We start from the raw sequence: 27,845 nt of genomic DNA, 5'->3' as shown, positions 1-27,845 counted from the left end.
TCTTTCAGCAGTTGAAGTCAGCCAATGAGAAGAGCTTCGAATCAGGCATTCAGAGGAGGCAGCACCTCCTGCCCAGACCTCCTGGGAGGCAAGGTTCAGCTTATAAAACGGACAGGAATAAACTTGTTGAAGTTTTCTTGTCAAAGCACCTTTAAATAATCCACGCCTGCAGCAGTTTCATCTTCAGGCAAGAGAAAGTGAAAATGGCCCCAAAAGGTGCAACATCTCAAATAAACACTATAAAATGAGGGACACTTGCCTTTAAAGTTGAAGTGTCTCAAGCAGACAAACAACATTTATATTGTGCTACTAATAGATTTGTCTTTCTGTGATGATTGTTCTTTGAGACACAAATAAAAACAAAGCGAATCGCATCCAACTATTCTAAAAAGAAAAGATGATCTGATTTTTTTTCTTTTTTTGGTCATTTTATGGTTCAAAAAAGGGTTTTCTTTTTCAATTGCTAGGAAACAGGTGGAAAAGTTGCATTTCTGAGACTGATGCTCCTTGGTAATGAGTTTTGTGGTGCAGTGCTGGTGGTAGTGATTTAGTTAGCAAAAAGCCCTGCCTGTGTTCCAGGCTTCTGGAGAGTACTACGGCTGTCAGACTAGCTCAGAGGATAGTGCAGGGCTGTCAGCAGTGTTGCAGGTCTCTTTCTGCCACATAAACGCCTTCCTTTTAATACAAACAGCAAGACTATCCTGTTCAGTAGTTGACTAATGACTGTGTGCACTGAAATGCAATGATGATGAAGCAGTTGATGCATTTGTGACTCGGTGTCCCACTGAATTCCAGTTTTCTCCTCTCCATGTGGTCAAACAGGAAACAACATTGCATCAGGAAAGAATCTGAAGGTGCCATCCAGTAGCTGTGCCTCACGTCACTGACTGCCCTCAGTCAGAAATCTTGACCTGCAACTTTAGAGGGTGGGTCTCTGAAAGAATTTCAGAGCTTACACAGAGCTGAGGTGTGTTGCTCTCTGATGAGAACAAAGCTGGCTGGAGCACTGAGAGTCTGGCTCTGTCTCTTCACAACCAAGGGGCATCTTTGTGGACTGAAGTTTCAGAAAGGTAGGCATCATCTTGTGGATGTTGTTACTATTTGAGAAACTTCAAAACCAAGTTGGCCTTGGCTCTGTGTGTGTGTGTGTGTGTGTGTGTGAGAGAGAGAGAGAGAGAGAGAGACAGAGAGAGACAGACAGAGAGAGAGAGAGAGAGAGAGAGAGAGAGAGAAATGATGAAAATGTTTGTTTTTGGCCTGATTGTGGGAGAGATACAGAAAAGAGAGCTTTGAAGCCATTTGCTTGATGAGTTTTACTACAGAAGTCTTTAGTAGTGGAGAGTAAATGTTGAATTCAAACTTCTAACTTGTATTACTTGCTCTTTGGCGAGTTTAAACTGATTCACTGAAGGGACAGGAAGAATTGTTCAGAGAGTGAAATCACATGAGGCTGAACGCTCAATCGGCATAGCTTGGTTTATTTGGAAAGCCTTGACCCAAGCTGAAATGCAAAGGGTGACCGAGGATCTCCAGGCAGCATAGCAAAAGCCATTTCAGAATGTCTTAAATTTGGAACAAGGCAGAATTTGCTCATCTCACAGTAAGAAGGTTTTCTAAGCTGGTTCTGTCTTAAGGGAGATAGTCTAAATGTCATGTCCAGAAGACATTAGGTGATTAATTCTAAAACTGCCAGCTTTGTGAAGAAAAACGAAACAAAAACAAAACTTTATTTTTTCTAACCCATGTTTAGTGAAGATGTTCTTTTAAGCAATTTTATTTCCTGAAAAGCCTTACACAGAGCAAAGGAAAGAAACCTTTGGGACTCACCAGATGATGAATATTAATTTATTCATTAATCTATAATGTCCAAGGTCCTTCTCTACCATGAGTGAGGATTCAGACTTTAAACACCTTTCATTCCTCTCCCCTACAAGCCTTTTTTAAAAAGGGGGTTTCCACTTAAAATTTCATCAGTAGGATTGCTGGACAAAGGGACAAATTCTTGAAGGGGAAAATAGGCATATGTTCATGCTGACAGTAACTGTATAGTCTTCCCATTAAAAATATTCTGTCTTTTCTAAAAGCAATCAAATTTATATAAGTCTGAAGATAATTCTGGGTTAGCAATAGTCTGCACTTATTGGGTTCTTGCTGTATGTATATGCATTTCCCATTTAATTCAGTGAGGCAAGACTCATCTTATGCCGTTTTCAGATAAGGATATTTAGGCTCAGTGAGATTTTAGCAGTATAATAGGGAAGTGAGAAAGCCAGAACTCTGTTGCCTTCCTACACACAGATATATATATACAATCATATATATATATGATTGGAGCCTTCTATTCTCCTATTGTATTCCATCAGCCCTTTACAGAGTCCTTGTCACCTGGAGGTGTTTCTGAATCCAAAATAATATGCAAATATGTTAATTTGGTGTCATAGCAAGATCAAGAGCCAATCTATAATTTGCTTCTACTCTTGGGGTGAAGGCATGATGAAGTGGACTGAACATGGGCTAGAAAGGCAGACAGACCTAGATTTGAATAGCTCCTTCCTGGTTACTAATTATGTGACCTAGGCAAGTCAGTGAAATTCTTCAAACCTCACTTTCCTTATTTATAAGCTATTTATTATAACGTCCATCACATGGCATTGTTTGTTATAAGGAATAGAGAGACAAGTTATGCAGTGTGTCATCTGCATGACTGAAAAATGGTAGGCTTTCGATAAATAGTAGTCATTTCTCCAATTATTTGTTGATGCTTTGTCATGCTAGATCCTGTTCTGGGCATGGGGGTAACAGCAGTGAACAATGGAGGCAAGAACCTGCCCTCATGGAGCTGCCTGGTGCTTGTTTATTATAACATCGTGTGATTGACTTTCTTTGAATATCACGTTGTAATTATTGAGATCCTTTATAGTGGTTACCATCCAGCTTTGACATAGCCTCTGAAACAGGGTAGTGAAAGTCCTGTGCCAAGATTCCCCTAAAGCATAGTAAAATCAGGCAAAAAGCAAGAACAGGGCTTCCCTGGTGGCGCAGTGGTTGAGAGTCCGCCTCCCGATGCAACGAACACGGGTTCGTGCCCCGGTCCGGGAAGATCCCACATGCCGCAGAGCGGCTGGGCCCGTGAGCCATGGCCGCTGAGCCTGCGCATCCGGAGCCTGTGCTCCGCAACGGGAGAGGCCACAACAGTGAGAGGCCCGCGTACCACAAAAAAAAAAAAAAAAAAAAGCAAGAACATCAGATACTTGTTTTACAAAAGTCAGTTTGTTGTGCTAATCATTTCAGAGTTAGAGGTCAGGAAAGATGTGTTTTTATGCACACATTCACACATACATACACACACACACACACACACACACACACACACACACACAGAGTTCATCTGAGTTTTCCTGGGCTCCCAAAGCCATAGCAGAAACCTTGTTGGCAGGATGCATGTGGGAGGAGGGTCTGGCTCCAAGAACTCATGGAACAGAGTATAGTGTGGCAACCATTCATTTGCTTTGGGCCCCAGGCCATCTACTCAGGAGCCTTGGGCTTTCCAAGGCCTTCATAGTGTGAATTTAGGGATGCAATACAAAGCTTGAACTGGAGATAATATACCTTTATAAAGACAGATTCAGGACAAGAGTGATTGATTTATTTACTGGCTAAAAGCCTGGAGTTAAGTAAGCCAGTTGGCATCGGGAATGGCATTTCGGCCTCTGTCCCTAACTTTGAATCCCAATGAACTGCAGATCATAGCAGAGAGATAGGAGAGGAACACAGGGAAGCTCCCTCTGGAATCAAATGCAATTGTATTCTTCCTTTTCCTGGAGACACCTGCGCACACAATACCACTGACCTTATTGGTCTTACACATCGTGAGTTTGTTTTTATTTAGCTGGTAGACCCAGAATGATTGAAGAAATCTTTGTGTCATCCCAGACAGACCAGACAATTGGCACTCTGAAAGAAGACTTTCTTAAGTGGCAGGACTTACTTTCCTAAGCCCAGTGCAACAATCAGTCTCATCATTTTATGGGCCATACTATATATTGCCTTAAGATTGTGTCTTATAGCAAGGATTTTAAATGATGAAAATATAAACTAAGTTAAAAGCCTAATTAGAATAAATTAGGGCTTAGGTATAAAAACATCAAACAGCACGTGGATGGAGAGATTAAGAACCTTTGACCTTGGGACTTCCCTGGTGGTCCAGAGGGTGAGATTCCACACTCCCAAGGCAGGGGGCCTGGGTTCAATCCCTGATTGGAGAACTAGATCCCGCATGCATGCCATAACCAAGAAGTCTGCAAGTCTCAACGAAGAGCCCGCATGCTGCAACTAAGACTCAGCACAGCCAAAATAAATAAATATTTTTTTAAAAAAGAACCTTTGACCTTATACAACACTGTAACAGCCTAAACTTTCCCCAGGAATTTCTGTGGATAGGGGACAGACATTCCATTGTAAATGGACTTCAGCAATCACTGTATTTTTGAAACAGTTAAATTATTTCCAAATTTCATTATTATCAGACCTTAAAGTCTGAGGAAGCCCATTAACAAGTAGAAGAGGGCTGTGTGAGAGGGAGTTTGACCTTGAGACACATTTCCCCTTTCCCAAGTAGGAGGATTTAAAATTTCTCAGGCAGGGAGTGTTTACATGCTGCTCAAATATAAAGTTAAAGGGTTTTGGTTCATTTAAAAAACCATTTCCTCTTTTTTTTTTTTTTGCCAACCTGGTTGCTGGAAAGTCTGTGGAGGGTATCTGTACAGCGTTCTAAGGAGTGTGAACTGAACAGACCAGTGGCCTTACGCATAGCTGGCATTCGGTTTACAGAAGTTCCAATTCAATGGAAACTTTCCTTTTTTTTTCCCCTGAATTTTATCTTCAGGAAATACCAGGAAACTAATACATTTAACCAAAATTTCCAAATTTGTCTGCTCAGTATTGGTACACACAAACACACACCACACAGACACACAGATGCACATACACACACACACGACATAGACACAGATACACACAGACATACACATACACACACTACACAGACACACACACACGTTCGTGTGCATGTGCACAATATAAAAACAAAATCAAAAGATACATACTTTTTGCATGTGTGCAGCAACGGTTTAGTTCTCCTGTCATAGATTGTGCTGCCTTCTTCCATCCTGTAGCTCTGCCTTCTGAAACATGTGACGTGTGGTCACTGGGCCTGGAGAAGGGAGAAATGGAAGCAGTTTTCTAGCTTTTTTTAAAACTGAGATATAATTGACATACTGGCTTCAGGTGTTGTTACATAATAATTAAATATTTGTATATATTGTGAAATAATCACCAAACATAATTCTCGTTAATGGGAAAACTGTAAAATTCACAGCTAATGCATATATTTAGGTTATATGAAGAGATAAAATATTACATTAAGGGACTTGAAATAATTTTTATTTATATTTCCATGTTCTTAAATGAAGTGATTAGGGAGGAAAAAGCATATGCCACAATCCATTTGTTCTTTATAGAGTACTTGTGTTCAAGAACAAGTCTTATTTCTTTTATTTATTTATTTTTTAATTTTGTTTTTTTGCGATACGTGGGCCTCTCACTGTTGTGGCCTCTCCCGTTGCGGAGCACAGGCTTCGGACGCGCAGGCTCAGCAGCCATGGCTGACGGGCATAGCCGCTCCGCGGCATGTGGGATCTTCCCGGACCAGGGCACGAACCCGTGTCCCCTGCATCGGCAGGCGGATTCTCAACCACTGCGCCACCAGGGAAGCCCTATTTGTTTTATTTTGATTCATTTGCCAGACATACTTTAGCAGGTAGTCAATAAATACTTGTTGGTTAGATTGATCCTGACACAGGCTGAAGAATAATTATTTCAAGATTCAAGCAAAAATTCTGAGAGCATTTTCTTCAATAATGAAGATGACTTGACATCATTTAGTAACTAAATTGGCTTCAATTTCTTCCCTTCAAATTTTGTTTTCTTGCTTGCCATCTGATTAAAAATGTAAAATATGCTGATGCTGAGCAAATCTCAAACTGCGCAGATGCGCAATTTTCATTTGTGATGTTCCCACAGGCTCACTGTCACTTCTGACCTTGGGTCAGCGTTACAGGGCTTATAATGAGCTCCTCCTGTTCCATTAGCTGTAACTGACTTTCCCTGACTTGTTTCCAATGGAAATACACTTTCTGTGGAATGCTGGTCTACAACCAATTGTGGAAGAGAAAACGTCAGAGCATTACTAGATGATGACTGTAAAATAATATTCAAGTTGGATTTTCCTAAGTAATTGTTTCACAGATTACACTATTGCAGTGGTTTTCAAACCTCTTTTAATGATCACTGATGGTAAATACTTTTAGATCTCAACTCAGAACACACACACACATTAACTGGAATAAAAGTTTCACAAAACAATACTTGATATGTATTGATGTTTTCTCTTCTATTCCATTCCACTCTATAAAATTTCTGGTCATGATCTACTAATTAATTTTGTAGCTGGTAGTGGTTCTCCATACTGGCTGAAAGTAAGAATCAACTAGGAAACTTTAAAAAAAATACTAAAGCCAAAGGCACAACAGACCAATAAAATGGACTAGAAATTCCAGAAATAAACCTCCACTTTACATATTGGACACATTTACTCCAATACATATTGGACCCTTGATTTATGACAGTATTGATAATATAAGGAAAGAATGACCATTTGAATATCCATATGGAAAAAAATTAACCTTGTTTCTAACCTCAAAATATATAGAGACCTAAATGTTAGTATGGATGTGACAGGTAAAATAATATAACTTCTGGATCTGTACTGTTCCATGCAGTAGAAATTGAATATCATGATTCTCTTGTTCACGTTCAGAGCATCTTTTTCTTTTTGGTTAACCTTAAGACATTTATAATTAGATTTCACTGACATGAATGACACAGGGGAACTTGAATCCTCTCTTACAGCATGTGGAGCCAGCAACCTGCCCTGCGGGTCAACCCAACCCCAGTTCCACCACTTTCATCTAGGTTCACATGTGGTCCTGCTTTACAGAATCAGACTAGTCATTCATGGTAGCACTAATGGCAACTGTATGTTTTGGCAGAAAAAAATCTGAGGAAATACCCAATAAGTCTTAGTTTAGAGAAGAAGATTTTAAAAAGAAGGCTTAGAAACCCATAGACCCCAGATCAAGATCAATAGAGGAGTAGCCAGCAGATCACATGGCACATGTTGGACTTCCCCCGACCAGGGAAACGGGAGTTGGCTCTGTGCCTGACATGACACTGACCTGGTACCTTGCTTGGTACGTGTCAGCATGGTGTTTTCTCTGATTCACAACAGCTAATGGCAGAAATCAGAGACAAATGAAAATCATATAAATATATATTGGACAGAAATTTAAGGATGCCCTTTTGAAAAGAATGTATATTTGAAAAGTCTGGAAACCTAGGGAAATTTTTATTTTAAAATATGTTACATTTTCGTATAATATACCCAGAATGTTTTTTCTTCCAGATACTTTTGCAGTCAAAAGATCCCTAATTTTTTATAAAATAAAATAAATAAAATATATTTATTTATTTGGCTGTGCTGGGTCTTAGTTGCGTCACGTGGGATCTTCGTTGCAGCATTCAGGATCTAGTTCCCTGACTAGGGATTGAACCTGGGCCCCCTGCATTGGGCGCACGGAGTCTTAACCACTGGACCACCGGGGAAATCCCAAAAGATGCCTAAATTTAAAGCCATGGATTTAATCATTAATCTCCCCCAAAAGTATAATTAATAAATGAAATATTTTCTCTATGTTGCAGACTTTGCAGATACCCTATATGTCTCTCTATGTCTCTGTCTGTCTCGGTGTCTCTGTCTTTCCCCCATCTACTTAAAATCTGGGTGTTATGCATTTTTTTTTTTCTTTAAGGGGCTTCTTGCATTAGATAGAGCTAGATAGGAATGACTAGTTCTTTTCAGTTTTGAGATCTTATGAGTTACTTACTCTTGGTGAGTAAATAGCAAGAGCTAGTGGCCATGGACAGAGGGAGAGGCTGGGCTGAGAAAGGGAGATGACCCATCCCTGTTTGCTCAGAGGAGGAAACAGTGACTATCCCAGCAGGTGCCCAATTTCCTAATCTCATGCCAGCACTTCTTGCCAGGGGGAAATCTCCCCTTTTATTTATTTATTTATTTATTAATGATTTCTGAGTTAAAGAAGGAAACTGTTGGGAACGTGTAATTGAGATTATTTTTCTGTACTCCTTCACTGCTTCCCTGCCCTCTGCTCTAGGTTCTCACACCCACTGCACCTCACCCTCATCTGAAGATTATGGGAATCTTTGTCATCTTGTTCTTTTCTAAGGGATGTTTCCTTCTGCAGTGGCAGCAGGAAACACTTCATAAGCATATATTTTAAATATTAAAATTGGAGGCTTTCTTCATCAGTTCTCTAATAACACCAAGTCCTTCCCTAAAAGTAACTTGCTTCCTCTTTATCAGTGAGTGAGACAGATGTTGCAGATTCCTTCTTGATCAAGGTGTGGCTCTGTACCCTTCTATAGATTTCACTCTCTTTCATAAGAGATTCCTTTGGTGACACTGCCCCTGACGACTACCGTGTTGTAAGAAATCCTGCTGACACTGAGGAAATGAATTACCCTGTCAAGGAAATGGATTATCCCTCAGAAAAGCTGCTCTGCCACCAACACTTGGTCGGGTAATCTCAATACTGATCAGGGTATTATAGGAAATTAGTGAATGACGGCTGGCTGTTATGCCACTTGGAAATCCATAGTGCCATTGATGAGGAAATGTAAATAGTGACCACAGTACCAACACTTGCAGCTTACTGGGCACTTACTATACACCGAGCGTTACAAAGTGATTTAGACACATGACCTCATTTCATCCTGACCTAGAGTTTACAAACATAAAAATCATTATATCTGTTTTACAGATGAGGTCATATAGCTGGAAAGGGGTAGGATGGGCATTCAGATTCCCAAACATCTATTCTTGACAAGCCAATAGGCCTTGGGTTCCTACGCATCCTGTCCTGAAATTCTATCCCAGTGTGTTGTGGGGGGAAGGTCTGGGCATCCCCCCAGGTGAGTCTGATCATTGGGAAGGTTGGAACTAGGTGACTCTATGCAGGACAGCCTCTCCAGGACTTGTCTCTGGACTTTCTGTTTAGCAGAGTTTTTGCCCATTATGTGGGCTTCCTTTACTGAAAGAAGAATATGAAACCAGTTATCTTTTCCCAGTAGTGAAAGATGTGGAAATAGTGGCGGGAAGGCAGCTGTGAAGGAGCAGATGTCCCATTCCTCTCCCTTGGAGAATCTTTTTAAACTTAGCATTTAATCTTATTATTTAAACCAGCCTGACATGGGATTCTTGCCCCTACCCAATAAAGTCAGGATAATAAGATAGTATCATTACATAACACTGATTCTGTACTTTACTGTATTCAGGTAAAGTACATACATACCTAATCACTCTAATCCACAGCAGGTCTTTGCAGTAGGTAGAATTAGCACCATTTAATTCAGACGAAGATTCAGAGATTGAGTTGTCCAAGACCTAGCTATTGACAGGTCTGGCCCTTGAACGGGCTGTCTGACTCCAGGGCCAAGGTTCTTTCTTTTTCAGGTGTTTGAAAGACAGTGAGCTACTTGAGGCAGTGTATGTAGCACTGCATTCTTTTTAAAAAATTCTTAAATTGCAGGCTTGCGATTTGTATGGTGGTCTTCCTGACCTGAGGCTAAGTGAGTGGGGAGCTTCTGCAGAACCTGCCACAGTGCACAGGAGGGCTTTGCACCCAGCCAATCCTCCAGTTTCTCCAGTGGGAAAACCTGAGACAGAATCAGGGCCTGGCCTCAGGTTCCTCTGTGAGTCACTAGCAGCAGCGAGGTTCTCAACTCCCTTGCTTTTGCCTGTGGGGAGCTTCTGCAGAACCTGCCACAGTGCACAGGAGGGCTTTGCACCCAGCCAATCCTCCAGTTTCTCCAGTGGGAAAACCTGAGACAGAATCAGGGCCTGACCTTGGGTTCCTCTGTGAGTCACTAGCAGCAGCGAGGTTCTCAACTCCCTTGCTTTTGCCTGCATCAGTCCCTTGTGCCTGAGACTAATAACAGTATAATTTATGAAGCAAGATGTGTGACTCACCAGGCAAGGGAGGAGAGCTTGCAAGGAAGGACGCGGCGGAGAGGAGCAACATATTTAACAGCAACTGGAAAGGAAATGCTGACATGATGGTAATTGGGTTAAAATTTCTTTACATTGCAACACCATTGTGTGGTTACCCAGCAGTTAATTTATATTTTAGACTTCTAAAGTTAACTAAAAAGGGGGGCGGGAACAGCGGGAAGAGGGGAAGGGAATTCCACCTTTGAAGGCAGAATTATCAAATCTATGTAACTTTTTCATAGATTTCTTCTCAATCATCTTGGACCCCTTTTCTTTGAACCCCAGGATTTGCATTCTTCTAAAACATATCCATTGTGTAACTTTGCTTTACACCCTTCTGATTTCAGTCTTACCTGTTTTTCTGCAACCTCCTATCCATGTTACCAGTCTAAATAAACTTCCTCAGTCACTTACCTCTCTTGTTCCTGAGCTGGCCTTTGGCAATCTTTGTCAATTAATGACCAGGACAGAGATGAACCAGAGATCCGATAAAGGTGAAGAGGCATCCAGGAGAATTACTTTTTGGTGAATACTCCCTCCTTAAATGGCTTTTTCTGCATTATCTTTATTATCTCCAGAATCTAAAGTCAGTTTATAGATAGGTCACAAGAGCCTGTCTTCCTGTTGACCAAGGAAGCACATTTTAAATTTTCAGTTACCTGTTTGTGTGTGTAAAAAGGCTGTGATAAGTTTTACGTAGGTAGCAAACTTGCCTTACTTCAAATCATCTATTACTTTTTGTATATGAAACTTTAACTTAAAAAGTTAGCCTCTTAAAATATATTAATGTGAAATAAATCACCTTAATAACACCTTTTAGTATGGGAAGCTGGGTGCATACTGGGAAAACAATAATTTAAAATCTTAAATATGCAGAGTTTTACTGTTCTAGCATATCAATTATTTTTTCATGTTTCTTTCTAGTTTTTGTCTTTACACACACGCTCACACACATATATGTGTATGATTAAAATAGTATATTATACGAGATCATATACTGTCATATGATCATAGTATAGATATAATTTTGAATTTTCTTTTTTAAACGTGTCATAACACTTTTCATGTTTATAAATTTTACAATTTTAGCATTAATTGATTATTATTAGAGTTAACATTTCAAAATGTACTTAAACATTCCATATTTTAAAAATCCATTATTTACTAGTACTGAAGTGTTACTTATTAACTATAGTTTAAAAAGTTTTCTTTCCAGTTTACATGTATTTCTAGGTAGGCAGGAACATTTTGGTGACTCCTAAAATTTATTATCCGATTCCAAAAGGGTAGTATCATTTACGTTGCCACCAGTAACATAGGAATGTACATTTATATGTAAATGATATATATGAGACATTTATAGCATAGTTAGCACTGAGTATTATTTTTAAATAATGTCTTCTAATTTAATAGGTGTAAATTATAGAATTTTATGACCTGGAAGTTCATTTAGTTGCTCTCTTTAGAAGGGCAACCTGGTATTTGATAGCTTGACTCCAATTTACGTTTAACAGGCATGTAATACAGTGATTTACAAATATTTACTCACTTTGTTATTTAAACAACCTCATCAGGGTGGTACAATTATTATTTCCATTTTGTAGATGGGGAAACTGACATTAAGTTAGTTGTCCAAGGGCACATAGCTAGTTAAGTGTCAGAACCCAGGCAGTCTGGCTCCAGAGTCCATGTGCTTGACGACTGTGTTATACTGGCTCCCTTAATATCTATTTAGCATTTACTGTTTGTACGCTTTCCGTATGCCAAGTTATGGGTGCTATTGTGAGTAAAACAATTTTAGCCCCTGACCTCATGGATCTGGAAGTCTGGAGAGGGAACCAGACTTTAATCAAATCAACATACATATAATTACAAATTTGATACATGTTATGAAGAAAAAGAATGGAGTGATGGTAGCATCTAACAGGAATATTTCTTTTAGCTGTAAGAGTGATGGGGGTGCAGGGGTCATGGAAAGTCTTGGTGAAGATCTTAGAGATACTTAAATTGAGACTTGAAGGATAAGGAGGAGAGAGTAGGGTGAAGATGGGTGAAAAGAGCATTCTAGGCAGAAGGAATAGTCTATGCATATGCCCTGAGGCAGGAAAGGACTTTCCCTTCTGCTCTAAGGGTCATAAAGCTGACCGGCTTGCTTGTGGGATCACAAAGTGAGGGGAAGGGGATGCACAAGTGAGCCTGGAAAAGCAGACAGGGGTCCAGTGGTCCAGGGCCATGCCACAAGCTTCTCACTCACAGAAGAGTGCACACAGGGGGAGGAAGGTGAGCGCTGCCTCCAGACACAGCTGGAGTTTGTTTTGGGCAATAAGCCTCAGGCAGAGCCATCCCCAGGTGGGGTTTCTTCTGCACACAACAGCAAATGGTGACCCTGCCTGTGCTTTTCTAGGAATTAAAACTTCACTGGCTCATTATTTGAGTTAGGAAGGGGATATTTAAGTTAGGAACCTAGATCAAGGCATATTGTGAAGTCTTATTATAGAGCCAAGAGAAACATGGCCTGAAGAGAACAGCACCAGGGGAGAGCCTTCGCTTGAGGGAGAACATGACCCCGTACAGATGCCAAGTGCCTTGTTGGCATTTTAGGGGTTTATTAGTTTTGCTGGAAATTTTTCCATAATGTGTACTAACAATGAAAGAGTATTGTTCTAGTAGAAAGTGATAGCTGGCTCATGGGGACATTAACCTATGCTTTGGAATCAGTGGAAGCAAAAAGGCAGAAGCACATCTTCCTGAAATCTCAAGTCAACTTTTACTCTATAAGCAAACTCTATATACAGTATTAGAAGGGGAAAATGAGAAGGCCCTTTCTTCTAATTTCAATTTCAGAGGCCTTTTTGATTTGCTCCATATAACTTAAGCTTTTGTTAATTAGTGTTAGAGTAAGCACATAAAGCTTGTTGGACTTTTCCATCAAGTCAATCAGGATTAGAGAATGAAGGATTGGCCAGTAGGAAGAATTCTAAAGAGTATAGGAATCACAGCTATAGGAAGCAGTCACGACCCCTGGGGCGGAGATACAGTACACAAGGAAGAGGCCTCCAGGGCTGATGTGCAGACCCTGATGAAGAGGGCACAGAGGGGTCGCTATGGAAAACCAGCAGAACTGGCTGGCTATGGAACTAGCCCTCAGAAACTTGCGGGAAATCTGCCCTCTAGGGTGCTGTTCATCGGGAGGTGTCTCGCTGGAGACACTCTGGCCACAAAACTCCCCAGGAAGGTGCTGGTGGATTCTGCTGGCTGATGGGGGCTGCTGGAGGCTTCACTGGGAGTGCACCAGAGCCAAAAGCGAAACTTCTTCCTCCTGCAGTATCTCTCCACTACTCCCTACTTGGAAAGGTCCTGGGCCAGCTGGCAAAGGAAGTAGGTAAAGGGACCAAAGGGACCAGACTTATTTCACAGAGCAGGCAAACAGGGTCAAAATCTAATGACTTACATGAAATAGAAGTTTATTTCTCTTGTACATAACAGTTCAGATATGGGTGGACCAGGGCTAATGTGCTAATTGGCTTCAAAAATTGCTCCAGTTCTGTCATCCCCATTTCCAGCTGTCAGGAAGGAAGACAGAGAGAAGCCAGGACATGCAGCTTGGTCTTTAGGGAGATTACCCAAATCAGTTCCTACTCCTGTGTCATTGACCCAGACATGGTCACGCATGGCCGCACCTAGCCGTGATAGAGGGAGGTTGGGAAATGTTGCCTCGTGTGGCAGGGTAGCCACATGCCAGGTTAAACTGGGGGTGGGGGGGTGGTGTCTGTAACTAAAAGGCAGAATCAATGGACACTTAGGACATCCCGACACCCCTCAACGGCATCTTTGAGGCAATACCATGTTTCTGCTACAGATCTTCTGAAATTTTCTTTTTCATTTCTAAATCTGTTCTGAATTTCTTTGAGGCTTTAAATTGGTATAATTGTAAAATTCAATATGAGGGAATTAAAATTGTTTTTATCTTGTTGTAAGTTAATTACTTCTTTACATAAAGTATAGGGTTTTTTTTTCCTTCTCTTCAGTTTTCTAAAGTTATAAGCCCAGGCATTTATTATATTTTTATAAACTAACTTAGTCATAATAAATATCCTTCAGAGTTAAGTTGCTCTGTCATTTGCATTGTCTTATCCATTTGAAATGGCACAACTCAAAATGCTTTCAGAATTGGAAGTTACAGCTGGCTCAGTCCTTACACTGTTCACAGGAAGCAAGTAGCTGCTCATGTTTTCTTTTGTGTTTTATCTTAAAGGCATAAACCAGTTCTTTTGGTTGAGTTAGTAGAGTTAAGGTAGACTAAAGTTAGATAAACATGTTTACCTGACCTCCTACACCAAATTTTAAAAATTGTTCTCCAGCTAACAAAAATGAAGTTGTACATAGTTATCAATAAATTAGATATAATTTCTGGCCATAGTGTCATGCCTTTATTGTTCAAAACTCCATTCCAGCCTCAGTAAACCCTCCATCAGTTCATTCAGCAAGCACTTGTATAGTGTCTACTGTGTGGCAAACTTTGGGTATACAGTAGTGTATGAGCCACGCAAAGTCCTTGCTCTTCTGGAGCTGACTTTCTCTTCACCAGAGAACCCTGGCCCCTCTGTAATCCAGCTGGTCACCCAGTCACAAAAACGCTCACCAACTCTCATATCCTCCAACCATAATAATACTCAGAAATTGTGAATACTGATTCAAGAGTGTCTCTCACTGCATTGCTCAGGAATATGCCTTTACTTCAATTTAACTTGTTTTCCTAACTTCCCATTTCTCATCACCGTCCTCTATCTGAGAGATATTTTCTGTTCTGTAGAGATACTTTCTTGTCACTCCCCTCCGTCCAAGAGATATGTTCTGTAGAGTTATCTTCTAAACTGATGTGATGTTTACAGTAGGGATTAGATGGATAGTTACCAGAAGCTGTCCAAAGACTCAGCCTGACTTGGAGTTCTTACCTCAGCAATAGTTAGAGTACCACATTTTTTCAGTACTTTACAAAAATGTTGCTTCAAATAGTGATAAACTTGTAACCCAGATAATTTTATTTCTTCAAGTACTAAGGTCAGATTTAATGGTGTGTGTCTGAGAAAGTGGCTCAACAGGCTTCCTTCACCCTGATGGGTTCTGTATCCATGAGGTCAGAAAATAATGAGTCATAAAAACCTACATTCATTAGATTGTCTTCCTGCAAACTACTGGCAGCTGGAGTTGAAAATAGGGTTTAAAATTTCCACAGTATTAGTGGGAAAACACAGCTGGGCTATGATGCCACCTCCATTACTGAACTTCCCCAAAGTAAAAAGAAATAACTGCAGGTACTTTTCTTGTAAATATTTCCTATTTTAAAAAATAGCTTCAGATTCTTTTATATAAATAAAAATTGTAGTTCCTTCAGGTTTTTTTTATGTTAAGTAGGAATTTCAGTACTTAGAGAATGTACGAAGGATGGGAAAAAATGGAGTTTGAGTAGCTGATGAGAAAAAAGGGACTGAGAATGGCCAAGGAGTAAATGAATACGTTTGCTTCTGAGAGAACACTAAGCAGAGACTGAAAAGTTGTCAATACGGTTGGCAATTTTCAGTTGCCAGAAAGGCCTAGAGTTCAGCCAAATGAATCAAGATGAGATATGGGCTATGAGTTTGATGTGGGAATCAGTGAGCTTCTCAGAGTGTTCAAAAGTGACTGAGTCACAGGCAGGGCTCCTGAATGACAGATTCATTGTTGCAAATGCTCAGGATTTTTTTTTTTTTAGAGCAGTAACTTGTGGGGTTTTAAAAACACAGGTATCTCTCCATCTCAATATTTTCTAATTCTCTTTCCATCTGAGGATTGTTTAAATATCACAATAGTTAGTTAACACAGCATACAGGTACTGTTCCACTCACTGTGTGAATGTTTGTCATTCACCAGGCATCTTTTTAAGGCTGAGTCAGGGAAGCCAGCAGCCTCTGTTACACTGAACAACCAAAAAACCCTTAAGTAGTGACTGAGTGCCACTGTCGCATTTGAAATGTAGGCGGAACAGGAGCAAAAATGGGAGAGAAAGAAAGAAAAGGGGACCAACAAGTGCCCATTGTGGGCAAGATGAGATCGAAGGCTAACCAGAGGGAGAAACTGACAGATGCTACAGGCTGCCAGTCCCTCCTCAGTTACTCAAGGGAGTTCCTGCTTCCCCATTTAAAATTTAGAAGGAAATCCTAAGAACAGGCACTTCTGCTAAATTTAAGGTTCAGACAGCTGAATTGGAGCTGTCTGTTTCTCCTGAAGGAGAGTGGGGAAAATGCTAGGTGTATCAGTCAGTGCTCTTGATTGTAAGCAATGGAATCCACCTCTTTCTTACTACCTTAAACAAAAGGCTTCACTGAAAGTGACTCACAGCACCAGGTCTGATGGACCAGACCTGGACCACAGTAGAAACCAAGAGACTAAGGTGATCAGGAAAGCCAGGAAGCTGAGAGATGACAACTGTGTTCTCAGCAGCAGCAGCCTAGGCAGAATGCCATCTGCTGCTGATGCAGCTCGTCCCGGTCTGGTCCAGATTCAAAGTCCTGAGTAAAGCCTCCATTTTGCCAACCCCAGGCCATCCCAGGTCAACTGCTAGCAGATGGAAAATTGTCCATCTTGGCTTTCACAGTGGGAAAGGCATGGTACCAACTCTACACACATTGCTGATTTCCTCTGCTACTAGGAGGGCTGAAAGCTGGGCTACCTCTAGAACAGCACGTCCTGTACACTAGAGTCAGGGAAAGATGACTGTAAAGGATGCCAGAGGTCCTGGAACAGGCTTGTGGCCTTAAGACAGCTACTGAGAGGCTAAGAGAATGTGACTTGCTTCTTGCTACTAGAATGAAATGGCAGAAAAGAGGAGGAGAGTGCCAGTCCCAGTTCTCTCTCTGCTTAGCCCTGGATCTCGTCTTGAGAGCAAGTATGGTAGAGAGGCTGGCTGGAGGGTTAGCCTGGATGAGTAAAGCCCACTGCCCAGAGCTAGACTGTTGACCTGAACACTCTATACCGAAGTCTGTTATCTGAGAGAGCCATTTCTCCTTCAGAGGAGTTAGTCTGTTTTTACTTTTTAAAGCATGAAATTTTTATTTTCTCCCAGAAAGCCATTAACTTCAAAATCATGCTGAAGTCTGAATCTGGATATAGTCTTTCCTTCACTATTTATTTTTCTGGGTTCATGAACACAATCTTTTTTTTTTTTTTTTTTTTTGGCTGCACCACACAGCTTGTGGGATCTTAGTTCCTTGACCAGGGAGCAAACACGCGTCCTTGGCGGTGAAAGTGCGGAGCACTAACCACTGCACTGCCTGGGAATTTCCCGTGGACACAACCTTGACTCAGGTGAATTTGGGAGGTAAAACTCAAGACCCTTAAATGAGATGATAGGAAGCTTTAGCATGAAGTTCAGGCTGAGTCATGGATTAAAAGATATAAAAGTTAAAGGAGGATGAAGCTGAGAAGGAGACTTTTATTTATTTATTTTATTAAAAAAATTTTTTTAACATCTTTATTGGAGTATAATTGATTTGCAATGGTGTGTTACTTTCTGCTTTATAACAAAGTGAATCAGCTATACATACACATATATCCCCATATCCCCTCCCTCTTGCGTCTCCCTCCCACCCTCCCTATCCCACCCCTCTAGGTGGTCACAAAGTACCGAGCTGATCTCCCTGTACTATGTGGCTGCTTCCCACTAGCTATCTATTTTACATTTGGTAGTATATATAAGTCAGAAGGAGACTTTAACTTTTTTTATTTTAGATATAACTCACATACCATAGAATTCACCCAAAGTGTGCAATTTAATGGTTTTTTTAGTATATTCACAGAGTTGTGCAACCAGCACCACATTCAATTTATGAACATTTTCATCACCCCCAAAACAAACCCTGTACCCATTAGCAGCCACTCCCCACTTCCCCCCACACCCCCGTGTACACCCTAAGGAACTACTAAACTACTGTTTGTCTCCCTATATTTGCCTATTCTGAACATTTCACATGACCGGAATTATACAATATGTGCCTTTTCTGCCTGGCTTCTTTTACTTAGCATGTTTTCAAGAGCCATCCATGTCGTAGCATGAATCCTTTCAATTCTCTTGAGTATATACCTAGGAGTAGAATTGCTGGGTCATATGATAACTCCGTGTTTAACATTTCAAGGAACTGCGGACTATTTTCCACAGCAGCTGCACCATTTTACTTTCCCTCAAGCAATATATGAGGGTTCCAATTTCTCCACATCCTGCCAACATTGTTATCTTTTTGATTATAGCCATCTTAGTGGGTATAATGAAGGATATCTCTGGGTTTGTTTCTTATTTGCATTCCCCTCATGGTTAATGATGTTGAGCATTTTTCCATGTGCCTATTGGCCATTTGTATATCTTCTTTGATGAAATGTCTATTCAAGATCCTTTGCCCATTTTTAAATTGGGTTATTTGTCCTTTTATTATTGAGTTCTAAGTGTTCTTCATATATTCTAAATACAAGTCCCTTATCAGATATATGATTTTCAAATATTTCCTCCCATTCGATGGATTGTCTGTTTTTTTTTAACATCTTTATTGGAGTATAATTGCTTTACAATGGTGTGTTAGTTTCTGCTTTATAACAAAGTGAATAAGTTATACATATGTTCCCATATCTCTTCCCTCTAGCGTCTCCCTCCCTCCCACGCTCCCTATCCCACCCCTCTAGGTGGTCACAAAGCACCGAGCTGATCTCCCTGTGCTATGCGGCTGCTTCCCACTAGCTATCTATTTTACGTTTGGTAGTGTATATATGTCCATGCCACTCTCTCACTTTGTCACAGCTTACCCTTCCCCCTCCCCATATCCTCAAGTCCATTCTCTAGTAGGTCTGTGTCTTTATTCCCTTCTTGCCCCTAGGTTCTTCATGACCTTTTTTTTTTTCTTAGCTTCCATATATATGTGTTAGCATACGATATTTGTTTTTCTCTTTCTGACTTACTTCACTCTGTATGACAGACTCTAGGTCCATCCATCTCACTACAAATAACTCAATTTATTTCTTTTTATGGCTGAGTAATATTCCATTGTATATATGTGCCACATCTTCTTTATCCATTCATCTGTCGATGGACACTTAGGTTGCTTCCATGTCCTGGCTATTGTAAATAGAGCTGCAATGAACATTTTGGTACATGACTCTTTTTGAATTATGGTTTTCTCAGGGTATATGCTCAGGGTATATGCCCAGTGGGATTGCTGGGTCGTATGGTAGTTCTATTTTTAGTTTTTTAAGGGACCTCCATACTGTTCTCCATAGTGGCTGTATCAATTTACATTCCCACCAACAGTGCAAGAGGGTTCCCTTTTCTCCACACTCTGTATATGGATTGTCTTTTAACTTTCTTGATGGTATCCATTGAAACACAAAATGTGTTAATTTTGATGAAGTCCGATTTATCTATTTTTTATTTTGTTGTTTGTGCTTTGGGTGTCATATGCAAGAAGGCTTTGCTTAACCCCAGGTGTTGAAGATTTACTCCTATATAATATTCTAAGAGTGTTATTATTTTAGCCCTTATATTTAGATCTGTGCTTCATTTTGAGTTAATTTTTGTATGTCCTGTGAAGAAGAGATTCTTAACTCTTTTGAAGCAGCAGTAATTGATGTTTGGTGGCAGCACATGAAGAAAGAGGAAATAGTGTAGATTTTTTTTCTCAATTTGAACTACATATACCCGGGGGCCACCCTTAACTTCTGAGTTCTTTCTCTCTCCCCATATATGTTTTTGGTTGTTTGATATTAAAGTTATTAGGCTTTCAACAAATCTTTTTTCATTGCTTGCATATTATTTAGCGTGGCAACCCCTATATAACCATTGTAAGCTGTTTATTTAGTTATATTTCACACTGGACAAAATAATCTTTACTGCCTGGAGTTACATTTTAGGAGTGAGCAAACTATTTTGTATAATGATTATTATAATAGTATCAAAACTAGCTCACTGCCATTGCTATTTGTTCCCTGAGTCATAGTCTATTAAATTTGGAGCTAATATAGTAATGAACATGCTAAGGCAAACTTTTAGGAAGAAATAGACCTCCCCTTGCAGGAGTAGGTCGTTCTGATGCAGTGAGGGACACAGGCACGGTACAAGGTTTGTCCGTTACAGGAGAGACTCCCATGACCTGGGCTCATTTCTAAGATCTGTAGGAATTTTGAATTTTAGCTGTAGTCTCACTCAAAGAATTGTGCCTGCTCTTGTTCTGACCCAATCCGGCTGTGCACTTCAATGCAGATTTCCTCTCTTAATTCCCTCTTTGGTTAGTTATGTCAGATGGCCCAGGCAGCCAGGCTGGAATCCTCAGCTCCCTTGCCAAAGTGTGTTAATTCTTCCTTCCTAACAACTCTTTCATCAGTTCTCACTGTCTCCTCCCTAGTCCAAATCCAGGTCAGTCCTGGCTCAGTTGTAAGCTCCCTGAAGTCTAGGATCATCCCTTTCCTTTCTGTAGACCCAAAGACTGATAGGAAGTATTCAGTAAATATTTCCTGATGATCTTTATTCCACCGTATTTGCACAATTTTGCGACTGTATTAATGCTACTTACCCTCCTCCAGGGTAGAAGTTACAGTAAAATGATTAATACATGAAAAAGAAGGCAGCCCCTCTCCTTCTCCACGCAAGGCTTGCAGGTGTGGGTGTGACCAGTTTCCTGCTACTTTTCACGCACGTGTCTCTGAGCAGCAGATGAGAAATGAAATAAAGTAGGGAATATCTCACCATGGTTAGTTATTTGGTTTTGGTGTGGATTTTTCTGAAGCATATTGATGTCCACACTCTGGAATTCTTCTTCATCTGAAATCAGAAATCTGTAATGCTGATACTCAACTCTGATCCTCATCTCTGATTGAGTCTTTCCGCTCTCTTGGGTCCCACTTCCAACAGACTTGTTCTTTGGCCTCTGGTCCCTTGAGTTTTGTACTTTTTTCCCTCCTTCTCATTTCTTTCTTGGCCTCTCTTTATTCTCTACCCAGTTTAGATCTCACGTGTAATCTCATAAATGGCGTGATCAGCAGGTTCAGCTGCCTGATACCACTGCTCTCTGCAGCTTCCAATTTCTGACCATATTTAGTGCTTCAAACTCCTAATTGCTCTTCAGTCTTCCTGTGTCCTGAAATGTACTCCATATTGCTGCCAGAGAGCAGCCATGTGTGTGCCTGGCCGAGGGTTCTGGAGGCTGAAACCCAGATCTCATTCTGCTGGCAAGAAGGGCTGTGTCTGCCCAGAGGGGACACCATCCTGTAATCGACACAAAGATACCACGTGGGCTCTCAGAGGACCTGGCTGCCCAAGCAACCTTTCTAAAATATCTGATTATTTTATTCCTCTGCATAATACTCTTCCTGGGTTCCATTGGTTAAAGCCCAAGCTCCTTAGCCTGGATTGCAGACACTCTGTGACCAAGTCTGAACTGTCTCACCAGCCATTTTTTTTTTTTAAGAAGATGTTGGGAGTAGGAGTTTATTAATTAATTAATTTATTTTTGCTGTGTTGGGTCTTCATTTCTGTGTGAGGGCTTTCTCTAGTTGTGGCAAACGGGGGCCACTCTTCATCACAGTGCGTGGGCCTCTCACTATCGTGGCCTCTCTTGTTGCGGAGCACAGGCTCCAGACGCGCAGGCTCAGTAGTTATGGCTCACAGGCCTAGTTGCTCTGCGGCATGTGGGATCCTCCCAGACCAGGGCTCAAACCCGTGTCCCCTGCATTAGCAGGCAGATTCTCAACCGCTGCGCCACCAGGGAAGCCCTCACCAGCCTTTTGATGAGAGTTACTGTATGATTTATTACCCAAACTGGAACACTTATGAAAGGAAGGGGCACTATTATTAATTATGCCAGGACAATAAACCGAGACTCTGGGGACTTGTGTGTGACCCAGCATCCCACACCTTGGATTCTTAGGCTGTGGTGGAACCACACTGCTGGTGGTGTTCCATGGGCACGTGGTATTTACAAATCAAGAGGTTTTGACAGAGTTATTTTGACCACCCTGCTGTGAATCTGTGGACGTTTGACTTCTTTGTCTGATTAACTGTTAAAGGATTACATCAAAACATCCTCAAGGTCAAAATGTCAAGATTAAAATTGTCATAGCCTAAATGATGAGATTGGAGCATCTAAATGTTCTTCTATGTTTCTGGTTACTTGATCAGTGTACTTTCTCTCCTTAAAACTTCTATTCCCTCTTTCCCATTTTCCTGCCTTTCTCTGGTTTACTTCCACTTACCGTTTAAGACATCTTGAACATTGTTCAATATCATCTGCTCCAGTGGGCTTTCCCGACGCATCTTGGCTGGGCTCAGTGCTGGTCACCTTGTTCCCACAGCACCCACTACAAACCTGTTTCATTGTACCTGAAAAAAGTGTGTCAGAGTCGTCTGTCAGGCCTGCCTTGCCCACAGAATATAAGGTCCTTAAGGCAAGAACGCTGTCTTTTTAATCTTTGCATCCTCAGTGCCTAGCACAGGGCTTGACAAATAATAGAATCTCTGTAAATATTTGTTGACATGGACTAATTTGAATTCTTTATTGTAATACAAAGTTAAATATGCTTGCCCTTTATCTCCTGGAGAAGTTCTTAGGATACTAGCAAAGGTTTATACATACTTGGAACTTTCATGAGGTTGGCCTTTGGCATGTTGAAGTTGTAGAGATTATTGTTAGATTAATTTTCATATCATAGAAACATATAAGAGGAAGACACATACCCATAATATTAACACATGTTGTGCCAAGAGTGTGAACAGTGGTGTATTAAACTTCAGTTTGCCATGCCACAGCCGAAATTCTTCTGAGAGTGTTGGCAGAGTAATTCCTGTTTAATGCAATGAAGCTCCATGAAGCCCGGTAAATAATAGTACTCCGTTCTGTTCAATAATAGTACCCTGTGTTCTAAACTCTCGGGTTTAGGTATTTTGATTAAAGGTGTCAATGTTGTCTCAATTTTAAGTATTTGTTCTATAAGTCTAATGTATTCTTTTTCCATCTCTCTAGAATGTTTCAGATGTTTAAAGAATGGTTTTGGTTGGAAAGATTCTGGCTTCCTCCAACAATAAAGTGGTCAGATCTTGAAGATCATGATGGACTCGTCTTTGTGAAACCCTCTCATTTATGTATGACCATTCCATATGCTTTTGTCTTGATAATTATCAGACATTTTTTTGAAAAGTAAGTAGTGTTTGTATGTCTTTCCTCCCCATTCCCCTTCTTTGCCCCACCTCTAGAATAAAGAATTTTGGTAAGATTCTTAAAGAATGTGTTGTTCGGAGGTCACCACTAATGGGCTACAGGTTCTTAGGGGAGTTCATGAAATTAAATGCACACTAAATATTATCTAGACTGAACAAATAAAAATTAGAAACACAATCTCCTCAAGTACATTAGTTTTACAATGAAGAAAATTGAGATCAAGAGAGGTTAAGGATCACAGAGCTTATTAGTGTCAATGACGGTACAAGAACTCAGCTTATGTTCCATGTACCATGTTGTCTGACAATGGATATGCATCCCCATGTCTTTGTTGGCAGTATTAGGAGAGTGTGACTAGGGGATGCATTATCATTTTAGAATGCCTATAAAATAGCAAAAATGACTCATTAAAGACCAAACTTAATATTGCTTTATAGCATAGTTTACTTTAAAGGTTTATTGAAAGTTTTAATAGCAGACCTTCATTCCAAGGTATAAGGAAATCAAAGAAAAATATCAATTTGCTTTCTCAGAAAAAGTAAACTTCTTTTCTTTTTCTTAATTTAATTTAAATAGATATTACCTCCAACCTTCTATTAAAACTGTACTAGTGTTATGATAACTGAAGATAAATGTTCATCTATAATCTCTGTAATTGTCTCTATTTCAAAAAACTGTTATTAGCACATTAATTTTTTTGGAGGAAAAACAATATTCAAATGTCAAGACTTGGATAAACTTAAGACAAAATCTGATAAAGATCATTTTGTCCAAGACTAACTGTAATGCAGATCATATGTTTATAACCATTTGCAGGGTCCTTATCTCAAGAGTTAGTTTGACCAACTCTGTTTCATGGATTGTCCAAAAGGTTTTTGTACAAATAACAGCTTCACTTGGGCCAACAATGTGCTATTGCTATTGGGAGGAAAAGAAAGCCCCTTAATACCACTAAGCTCTAGCTGAGAACATTTGAAAATGTTCTCCCTTTTTGACAGTTAATTTTACTTTTACTCACATGTTTGGATTTGTCAAAGAATGCCTAAATAAAGTAGCATTGTTCCACTGCACTTCCAAATTAGCAAATTACTCTGCTGTCCTGAAATACTTGCTTTTCTTGCAGTGTCTGGTGATCTTTGAACTTGTCATCCAGGTCCTCTACTTATTTGCACTGCAGATTTCCTACTTTTTGGTGGACAGATCCATTTTTAACATTTTGATCAGACAGTGAACTAGAAAAATTTTTGTTTGCCAAAGCAGCATAGTTGTGGAGGACCAACTTGTTATGCCCTGGTCTTGGCCTCTCCAACAATTATCAGGAAGGAATCCAATCTTCTTTTAATTCCTAGGACCATTCTTGCTTCTTCTCAAGGGGTTAAGTATAGTCTTTTGTAACTCCTTATAACTTTAACTACCAATTACTCACGCTTAGTTTTTTCCATCCCATGACACTACAGAAAACTATGTGTTGCTCCACTAATCTCATATCTCTCTTTTTTTTCATATTTCTTTTAATGCAATAGAAGGAAGGAAAATTTAACATGGGAGCAAGATCATGCTTTTTGAAGTATAAGTTTATATTTTTTCAGGGCTTCTATATCATTTGCCTTAGACTAAACCACTTAGATCATAAATAAAATATTACTTACACCTTGCATTTGAATAGAAACTTATATTTTAAGAGGTACAGAAAATCATAAGTGGTGTGATCTCAGTCAAGAAAATGAGAGGTAAGTGAGATGGCCAAGGTCACATGGTTAGTATGTCGGGAGTAGATCTGGGACTTTAACCCCCATGGTATGACACCAGGTTCAGGGTTGCTGGGTTTTTATTTTCCCCTGTACCGGTACTTCTTGGACTTTCACAATGAAATACTCCTGGTGGCAAAAGAGAGTAAATTAATATCCTTTGCGAGTATAGAAGACATGGCTTAAGGGAATGATAGCAAATGTGAACTTTTCTTAACTATCAAAAATTCGTATAAATTTGACACAGTGTTTCAGCATATCCTATGGTATATGTATCACAAGAACGCTTCCTTCTTTTGTCCTGGACTGTGTTTGTGTTACACCTCCTCATTCTAGGAAGTGACCAGGAGTTGTGATTTGGCTGGCTTATTTTTATCTTTTAGTACTAACCAGGAGCCATTTAAGATGAGGAAGTAAGGGCCCTTCCCAGAAAGGAGTAGAGAGACAGATGGATAAAGAACAAACAAGTAGATCATTTGAAAGTGACTGACATTTGCTTTGTATTTAGAATTTCCTTTCCTTACAAGTTTTACCTTATGTTTTAATTTTTTTGGTGGGGAGGGGTCTAGAATAACAATTTCTAACTAGTATATCCAGACTCTTCTATACATTCTTTTTTGTGTCTGAAGTATGATTTAGAGAGGATCTAAGCTACTCAAATTTAAGCACTTGTGGAATAAGCACATTATCTCAGAGTAAATTATGGTCCTGGAAGAGTCCAAGGCAGGGATGGGGGTGGTAAAATCAGAAGGTAATCTTTTTGCTTTTACTTAATGGTACAATGAATAGATACCCCACCTCTACCACTTCCACTGGGCAACATGAGGGCGTGATGGGATTCTTTAAAGAAGGGTAGGTGTAGCAGTTTACAGGAGTTGAAAAAGGATTGTTGCTAACCGTCTTCAATTGAAACAGTCTCAAAATAGTACATTGGACTTAAATGTTATCTGAGACTTGCATTACTTCAGATATTTTGTTCTCTCATATAAAACCCTCTGATTAAATCTGGTCAAAGAGCCTTTCAAACCTTAGGAAATGGGAATCAATCTTAATGGCAATAGGCTATTGTTTCTGTTTAGGAGAAGTATTTAAACTTCACATGCTTTTTTTTTTTTTTGCTGTTCGAGGGCCGCGGGCCTTTCACTGCTGTGGCCTCTCCCGTTGCCGAGCACAGGCTCCGGACGCGCAGGCTCAGCGGCTGTGGCCCACGGGCGCAGCTGCTCCGCGGCACGTGGGATCCTCCCAGACCTTGGCATGAACCCGCGTCCCCTGCATCGGCAGGCGGACTCTCAACCACTGCGCCACCAGGGAAGCCCTCACATGCTTAATATCAGCCTAGGCCTGCCTTCTTTTTTATTCTACAAAACAATATTGAAAAAAAAAATATGTGGGGCGTAGTGCTCTGGGATTCCTTGGCTTTTGGCTCACAGGTAACTGATGTAGTGCTAAAGGAAGAGCGGGCTATGTGGGTGTCTGAATGAGGCCATCTGAGGGCTCAGTTCTGCAGTAGTAGCAAACCTGAGACTCATTCCCTGGTAATTAACCTAACTTTGAACCATTTACATGGGAGCAGAAGTTCACGTTCTCTTTTCTTCCTCTTGGACTTTTCCCTTCTATTCTATATCAATAAAATGAAAGTTCAGGAAATTTCATCTTAGTCTAAGGTCCTTCTAGAGCTAAGATCTGTCATTTCCCTCTTCAGTTCAGTTTATCAAATACTTATTGTGCTTCTTTATTCTCTCCTTTTTCAAAATAGGTTTTTAATTAAGTACCTATTCATATTTATTTACACTTACATAACATGAATTGATTGATTTTCTAGATTTCTTTGAAATGAAAGGATAATGCTAAAGTAGAAAACTGTACTTATATACTTCCTCTGTTCTACTGAAAATGTTATTTCTGTCCTTGAAGCCTGGACATGTTAACAAACAGGACCATTATTTCTCTTTTTTTTTTTTCTTTCTTTCTTCCTTCCTTCCTTCCTTCCTTTCTTTCCTTTCTTTCTTTCTTTCTTTTCTTTCTTTCTTTCATCTTTATTGGAGTATATTTGCTTTACAATGGTGTGCTAGTTTCTGCTTTATAACAAAGTGAATGAGTTATACATATACATATGTTTCCATATCTCTTACCTCTTGCATCTCTCTCCCTCCCACCCTCCTTATCCCATACCTCTAGGTGGTCACAAAGCACCGAGCTGATCTCCCTGTGCTATGTGGCTGCTTCCCACTAGCTATCTATTTTACATTTGGTAGTGTGTATATGTCCATGCCACTCTCTTACTTTGTCACAGCTTACCCTTCCCCCTCCCCATATCTTCAAGTCCATTCTCTAGTAGGTCTGTGTCTTTACTCCTGTCTTACCCCTAGGTTCTTCATGACATTTTTTTTTAATTCCATATATATGTGTTAGCATATGGTATTTGTCTTTCTCTTTCTGACTTACTTCACTCTATAAGACAGACTCCAGGTCCATCCACCTCATTACAAATAGCTTAATTTCATTTCTTTTTATGGCTGAGTAATATTCCATTGTATATATGTGCCACATCTTCTTTATCCATTCATCCTCTAATGGACACTTAGGTTGTTTCCATCTCCTGGCTATTGTAAATAGAGCTGCAATGAACATTTTGGTACATGACTCTTTTTGAATTATGGTTTTTTCAGGGTATATGCCCAG

General features: G+C 40.1%; 1 protein-coding gene across 2 annotated transcripts in view; it reads left to right on the top strand.

The window, feature by feature from the left end:
• Positions 1-955: 955 nt before the first annotated feature.
• CERS3 (ceramide synthase 3) overlaps positions 956-27,845 on the top strand; it is a 124,541-nt gene continuing 97,651 nt past the window's right edge. The window contains exons 1-2 of one of the 2 annotated variants that reach the window (XM_060003652.1): positions 956-1,070; positions 23,221-23,394. In XM_060003652.1, coding sequence (XP_059859635.1) covers positions 23,222-23,394 — 173 coding nt within the window. In that variant the 5' untranslated portion in view covers positions 956-1,070; position 23,221. Of the gene's footprint in view, positions 1,071-10,200; positions 10,255-23,220; positions 23,395-27,845 lie in introns of those variants that run through there. The other variant, XM_060003653.1, reaches the window with a different exon arrangement.

Source organism: Delphinus delphis, chromosome 2 (genome assembly GCF_949987515.2).
Source record: "Delphinus delphis chromosome 2, mDelDel1.2, whole genome shotgun sequence".
Lineage (NCBI taxonomy): Eukaryota > Metazoa > Chordata > Mammalia > Artiodactyla > Delphinidae > Delphinus > Delphinus delphis.
Note: the sequence above shows the minus strand (reverse complement) of the source record. Positions and strands in the feature narration are given on the sequence as shown.